The 7,672-nt window shown below is 40.2% G+C and overlaps 1 protein-coding gene across 1 annotated transcript in view; it reads left to right on the plus strand.

Moving 5' to 3' along the window:
• The window catches only part of CDH2 (cadherin 2), a 248,360-nt gene extending 241,794 nt beyond the window's left edge, over positions 1-6,566 (plus strand). Inside the window, exon 16 of the mRNA NM_001166492.3 lies at positions 5,146-6,566. Within this exon, the coding sequence (NP_001159964.3) occupies positions 5,146-5,352 (207 nt within the window). The 3' untranslated portion in view covers positions 5,353-6,566. The remainder of the gene's footprint in view (positions 1-5,145) is intronic.
• The last annotated feature ends 1,106 nt before the right edge of the window (positions 6,567-7,672 follow it).

Raw genomic sequence — 7,672 nt, forward strand, 5'->3', positions numbered from 1 at the left:
GGAATCCCAGGGACTTCCCTGGTGGTACAGTAGATGAGAATCCGCCTGCCAACACAAAGGACTTGGGTTTCATTCCTGCCCTCGGAAGATTCTATGTCCTGTGGAGCAACTAAGCCTGTGTGTCACAGCTACTGAACCCAAGCGCCTGTGCTCTGCAACAAGAGAAGCCTCCACAATGAGAAGCCTGTGCCCTGCAACAAAGAGTAGCCCCTACTCAGCACAACTAGAGAAAACCCACACAGCAACAAAGACCCAGCACAGCCAAAAATAAATTTAAAAAAAAAAAGGAATTCCATAAGGAAAAACCAGAGCTTCTGTGCCCCCACCACTCCGGATTTATCTGTGTGTTCGCTTTGGTTGCCTGCCTGTCAAGATCAGTTTCTAGGGACTTGACTATGATCTTTTTAGAATTACCAAAATAGTACCCGGAATTTATATAATGCCTTACCCAGAAAAGTCATGTTTTATTCTCGGATAAAAATCGGTGCTCACCAAGTGGCAGGGACTTAAAGTACTTAACCTTCAGCCCAGAAAGATGGCTTGCCTAAGAATTCTTGAAAAGTTCAGTGGGATTTGCCCTTTTGTAATCAGAAGAACCTGAGACAGCGTTTGATGTTTTGGCTAGTAGTGACCTCTCATGGGTTTTATAGCCTTAACCTCTTTTTTTAATGTAGAAATAAAACATAGATTCAGCAACTATCAGAATGATCAGAAAGCCACGGTAGGAGTTAAAAAATTTTAAGAAATATTTTTGATGAATCTAAAAACTGTCATAGATAGTGAAGTAAGTCAGAAAGAGAAAAACAAATCCCATATATTAATGCATATATGTGAAATATAGAAAAGTGATGATGAACCTATTTGCAAAGCAGAAAATAGAGACACAGACATAGAGAACAAACATGCATACCAAGCGGGAAATGGGGTGGGATGGATTGGGAGTTTAGGATTGACACATATACACTGCTGTGCTGTGCTCAGTCACGTCTGACTCTTTTCGACCCCATGGACTGTAGCCTGCCAAGCTCCTCTGTTCATCGAATTTTCCAGGCAAGAATACTGGAGTGATTGCCATTTCCTACTTAAAGGGATCTTCCTGACCCAGGGATCGAACCTGCGTCTCTTGCATCGGCAGGCAGCTTCTTTACTGCTGGTGCCACCTTCGTAAGCACAAAACAGATAACTGATGAGAATTGACTGTATAGCACAGGGAACTCTAGTTAGTGTTCTGTGGTGATCTAGATGAGAAGAAGATCCAAAACAGAGGGGATATATGTATACTTAGAGCTGATTCGCTTTGCTGTACAGCAGAAACTAATACAACATTGTAGAGTTCCAATAGAAAAAAAGGGGAAATACTTTTGAAACTCTTGATGGTGAGTATAGGACTAGATTATCACCAGTGTTATATCTGTTTTGATATAACAAATTAAAGAGCCTCTTGATGAAAGAGAAAGAGGAGAGTGAAACAGTTGGCTTAAAGCTCAACATTCAGAAAACTAAGATCATGGCATCTGGTCCCAACACTTCATGGAAAATAGATGGGGAAACAGTGGAAACAGTGGCAGACTTTATTTTTGGGGGGTCCAAAATCACTGCATATGGTGACTGCAGTCATGAAATTAAAAGATGCTTGCTCCTTGGATGAAAACTATGACCAACCTACTATAAAGCATATTAAAAAGTAGAGACATTACTTTCCCAACAAAGGTCCGTCTAGTAAGCTATGGTTTTTCCAGTAGTCATGTATTGATGGGAGAGTTGGACCATAAAGAAAGCTGAGTGCTAAAGAATTGATGATTTTGAACTGTGGTTTTGGAAAATACTCTTGAGAGTCTCTGGGACTGCAAGGAGATCAAACCAGTCAATCCTAAAGGAAATCTACCGTGAATATTCATTGGAAGGATTGATGCTGAAGCTGAAACTCCAGTACTTTGGCCACCTGATGAGAAGAACTGATTCATTGGAGAAAACCCTGATGCTGGGAAAGCTTGAGGGCAGGAGAATAAGGGTTACGACAGAGGATGAGATGGTTGGACAGCATCACCGACTCTATGGACATGAGTTTGTGCTATCTCTGGGAGCTGGTGATGGACTGGGAAGCCTGGCGTGCTGCAGTCCATGGGGTTGCAAAGAGTCAGACACGACTGAGGAACTGAACTAAACTATTTTGAGGATATCAATTAGGTGTTGTTGACATTTAATGAAAGTCTCAGGCCTTTTAACACCCCAGTGAAAACCAGGCAGCTTCCAGTAATTATTCTAAGTCACAAGAACATAGGCCATGGCTTTCATCCGGAATCCAGGCACACGTGACGCCACACCATTGTCGCTTTCCAGTTCATCTTAGGCTTCACCTTTCTGTATTTCCAGTTTTGTGTTGATACCATGATCCACATGTCTTCTGTGTTTCAGGATCCAGGCAGAAGGAAAACTCGCCTCTAGTGCAGACCCTTCTTCTGGCAGGCAGAGGGAAAAGATGAGGGGCTGATGGAGCATTAGGCTCTTCTGGTCTCCACACTTCTGTTTCTGTTCATTGGCCAGGGCCAGTCGGGTGGCCAAGCCTGACCATGGGTTGGGGAAGTCAGCTGGCTCCAGGGTGGCCCTTGTGGTGCTGTGGACATGTGATCCACCCATGGGGAGAGGATGGTGAATCACTGAGGACGGTAACACAATCTGCCACAAAAAAAAATCAGGAATTTTGAGAAATTGGAGTTTCCCAACTCAGGCTTAACAGAATTGTCCTTTAGCTTATTCTGTAAATATAGTCAAGAAAATCCTATCTAAAATTATTTATGTATTATATATGGATGTGGTTGGAGGAAGACTTACTTTATTTTACACAGGCATGTCTGGCTTATAGTGTACTTGAGAAGACAAAAAGTGGTATTTAACTAAAGGTTAGGATTGTTGGGGAGACAGACTCGGGCGTGAGGAAGTGTTAGTATGTACTTTTTTCAAATTTTTGGTTGAAGTCAAACAGCTGCCATTTTGTTTCTTAAAACCCTTGTTGTTTTTGTTTAATCTCTTAAGTCTTGTCCAACTCTGCAACCCCATGGACTGCAACATGCCAGGCTCCCCTCTTCTTCACTATCTCCTAGAGTTTGCTCAAATTCTTGTCCATTGAGTTGGTGATACTATCTAACCATCTCAATCTCTGCTGTCCCCTTCTCCTTTTGCCTTCGATCATTCCCTTAAAGCATGTCTCCACATTTATTTTTCTTTTTTCAAATTTCAAAGCAAGAATTTTTTTAATCTAAACTTAAATTAAAAAAAAAATTCACTAATATTCCTGAGCTGTAACAAGTGCCAGATCCTGTGGGGAGATACCCTTGGGTCACCTTTATTTTATTTGCACTTCATAATGATTGTATTACTGTGATTACAGTTGCAGATTAGGAAATAGGGCTGGTGCAACTGAGCCAAAACGTGTACTGTGCAGAGCTGAGGTGTCACCCCAGTGTCTGACCTCTTAACACTACACATACTGACCATAATTTTCATGCTCTTTTTCCTCTTCCTCCTATTAAAAAACAAACAAAAAAACATATTAGGTATTTATGAAACATATGTAGATTGGAAGGATTGATCTAAAGATAGACAGTTCATCACATCTTGGACAAGAGGAGCCACAATGAGCCCACCAAAATTTAAAAAAGCAGAGTTGTGGGGAGAGAGAGTGACTGTTTAGAGACTAACTGTGGTTTATCTTGGAGTGGTAGAATGGAAATGGGAAAAAAAGTAAATAAATACTTCAGTTCAGTTCAGTCGCTCAGTCGTGTCCAACTCTTTGTGATCTCATGAATCTCAGCATGCCAGGCCTCCCTGTCCAGCACCAACTCCTGGAGTTCACTCAGACTCATGTCCATTAGTATGTGGCAAATAGACATACATTAAATTCTTAAGGTTTTATATAGTAATTATGAATTAGCTGCAGATACATGCTGCTGCTGCTAAGTCACTTCAGTCGTGCCCAACTCTGTGCAGCCCCATAAATGGCACCCCACCAGGGTCCTCCGTCCATGGGATTTTCCAGGCAAGAGTACTGGAATGGGGTGCCATTGCCTTCTCCATACAGATACATGAGTTATATATAAAAAAGCATCTTTGTGCAAGAGTTAAGTTTATTGATAGTCATTTCACTGGTTCTTATTTTTTCAGTTAATTTTAAGAGCCCTGTATGTGTGTGTGTGTGTGTGTATATATGTGTATATATATATATATATATATATATATAATTTTAGATTTTTGGGTTCCACTTCCCCAATATTTATACTGTGTATTGATATTGGATCATGACTTTTCTAGAGTCTGTGGATGGTAGAAGTCACTCTGTTCTTTATTAACTTAGTGACTAACTTTCCTTGTATATAATCACATCTGGCCTGTCTTTGTTCTTCCTTTGATATCTTCCAAATTTATGTCAGACAGAATGCCACTTCTTCCTTGAACACCCAGCTCTCCGAGCCAATCAGTATTTGTTTTTAGCATCCTGATGATTTTTGCCTAAATTTCATAGTCTTGTTACTTATTTATCATTTGTGTCATACTGTAGTAATGCCTGTTACTAGGTTGTAAATTATAGAGGGCAGGGATGCCATGGCACTCATTTCTATGTCTCTTTTTGCCCTGCATATAATTTCCACTAAACCAGTTCGTTGTCAAAATCCTATGACTCTGACTCTACATAGATCAGGGTCCACATAGCACATGATTTCATAACCTTCCATGGTGTTTCATGTCACTCACTCCACGCGTGATAATTCAAAAACTAGTCCTGTCCAATGCAGGGTTATACTCATGTATTACCAAACTTCATTTAAGATCCTCCCTTTCTAGCTTCAGGCCGTTGGTGGTTCAGTTCTGTCACCTGTGAACTGCCTTCTCCAGTTAACCCCGTCCCATGGTATGTCTCAGCCTCACTGAGCTAGATTCCTTACAGTTCTTTGCAGAGGAAACACATCCATTGATTTTTGTCTAACTTTCAAGCATGGTAATAACCCCAGTTTCTCTGGGTTGTGCATGTGGTGGAATGCAGGTGGAAACTTAAAAACAGGTGTTTGATGCCGCGGGACCACTAGCGTCTGCTTGTGGATTCGCTCACTGTAACCCTCTTTTCATCCTTTCCGTGTCTTCCAACTGCAGGGCCTTAAAGCTGCTGACAACGATCCCACCGCTCCGCCCTACGACTCCCTCTTAGTCTTTGACTATGAAGGCAGTGGCTCCACGGCCGGGTCCTTGAGCTCCCTTAATTCCTCCAGTAGTGGAGGTGAGCAGGACTATGACTATCTGAATGACTGGGGGCCCCGCTTCAAGAAACTCGCTGACATGTACGGTGGAGGTGATGACTGAACTTCAGGGTGAACTTGGTTTTTGGACAAGTACAAACAATTGCAACTGATATTCCCAAAAAGCATTCAGAAGCTAGGCTTTAACTTTGTAGTCTACTAGCACAGTGCTTGCTGGAGGCTTTGGCAGAGGCTGCAAACCAATTTGGGCTCAGAGGGAATATCGGTGATCCAATACTGTTTGGAAAACACTGAGCTCAGTTACACTTGAATTTTACAGTACAGAAGCACTGGGATTTTATGTGCCTTTTTGTACCTTTTTCAGATTGGAATTAGTTTTATGTTTAAGGCTTTAATGGTACTGATTTCTGAAATGATAAGTAAAAGACAAAATATTTTGTGGTGGGAGCAGTAAGTTAAACCATGATATGCTTCGACACGCTTTTGTTACATCGCATTTGCTTTTATTAAAAATATGGAATTAAACAGACAAACCAACCACTCATGGAGCAATTTTATTACCTTGGGGGCTGAGACCATGAGATTGGAAAATGTACATTATTTCTAGTTTTAGACTTTAGTTTCTTGTTTTGTTTTTTTTTTTCCACTAAAATCTTAAAACTTACGCAGCTGGTTGCAAATAAAGGGAGTTTTCATATCACCAATTTGTAGCAAAATTGAATTTTTTCATAAACTAGAATGTTAGACACATTTTGGTCTTAATCCATGTACACTTTTTTATTTACTGTATTTTTTCCACTTCACTGTAAAAATGGTATGTGTACATAATGTTTTATTGGCATAGTCTATGGAGAAGTGCAGAAACTTCAGAACATGTGTATGTATTATTTGGACTATGGATTCAGGTTTTTTGCATGTTTATATCTTTCGTTATGGATAAAGTATTTACAAAACAAAGTGACATTTGATTCAATTGTTGAGCTGTAGTTAGAATACTCAATTTTTAATTTTTTAATTTTTTTTTATTTTTTATTTTCTCTTTTTGTTTGGGGAGGGAGAAAAGTTCTTAGCACAAATGTTTTACATAATTTGTACCAAAAAAAAACAAAAAAAAAGGAAAGACAAGAAATGAAAGGGGTGACCTGACACTGGTGGTACTACTGCAGTGTGTGTTTTTAAAAAAAAATGAAAAAAAAAAAGCTTTTAAACTGGAGAGACTTCTGACAACAGCTTTGCCTCTGTATTGTGTACCAGAATATAAATGATACACCTCTGACCCCAGCGTTCTGAATAAAATGCTAATTTTGGATCTGGTGACTTGTTTGAACTTTTTTCTTTTCTACTTGAGATGCTTTGAATGTTGCAAAAATCCCAGGTCCTGGAGTTGCATTGAGAACTGCAGTACAAAAGTATGAATTGGTTATTGCGCTGTTCACCATCAAAAAGCCCTTAGCGTGGCAGCCAGCCGTGTCCGGTGAGCAGTGGAGAAAACTTGATCATACAACGAAAACGTCAAGCCACCCAGGAATCGACTGCACTGAAGATGGTATATGCAAATCACATCAGTGAACTCTGTGTAATTCTTAACAGCATTTGAGCTTTTATTCCCTTCTGCTCCTGTCTGTAGTTGGCGCTGACTCTAACAGGCTTTTCCCACTAGAGCAGGGGTCCCCAACCTCCAGGCCACAGACCTATATCTGTATTTACAGCCACTCCCTATCACTCACATTACTATCTGAACCTCCCTCCTGTCAGATTACAGTAGCATCATAGATATTATGTGTGTGAATCATTCCGAAACTATCTAGTTCCATTCTGTGAAAAAATTGTCTTTGATAGAATCGATCCCTGGTATCAAAAAGGTTGGGGACCACTGCACTAGAGCACCCACAGCAGGAAAACCTCACCAAAAAGGGATAGACTTGGCCCTGGAAAGTGCAGTGCATGCTGGGAATTCCCAGGCAATCCATCAAAGCCATTGTTTGATGTATCTAGTGAAATACACGTGGGCTTGACTTCTGTTCATTAACTGGACCAATTTTTTCCCTAACTTTCTTAAAGAGGTATAATGGACAAATAAAATTTTGTATATTTGAAGCATACGATGTGATGACTTGTATGTATACGTTATGAAATGATTTCCACAGTCATGCCATTTACCACGTGTATCACCTCACATAGTTAGACTTTGTGTCTGCATGTATGTGGTGAGAACACTTAAAATCTACTCCACGAAGTTCAGGCACACGGTACAGCGTTAGCTGATGTGGTCACAGAGGACAGAAAAGCAAAATCACCTTATTCAATTTTGTAAAACAGTGCACACTGTGGTTCATAAATGAATTTTAAGAATCTTGGAAAATCCTCACTGCTTTTTCCTATATTCCTTATGATCATTATCACATTACATTTACTTACATTGT

The sequence above is a fragment of the Bos taurus genome, chromosome 24, assembly GCF_002263795.3.
Source record: "Bos taurus isolate L1 Dominette 01449 registration number 42190680 breed Hereford chromosome 24, ARS-UCD2.0, whole genome shotgun sequence".
NCBI lineage: Eukaryota > Metazoa > Chordata > Mammalia > Artiodactyla > Bovidae > Bos > Bos taurus.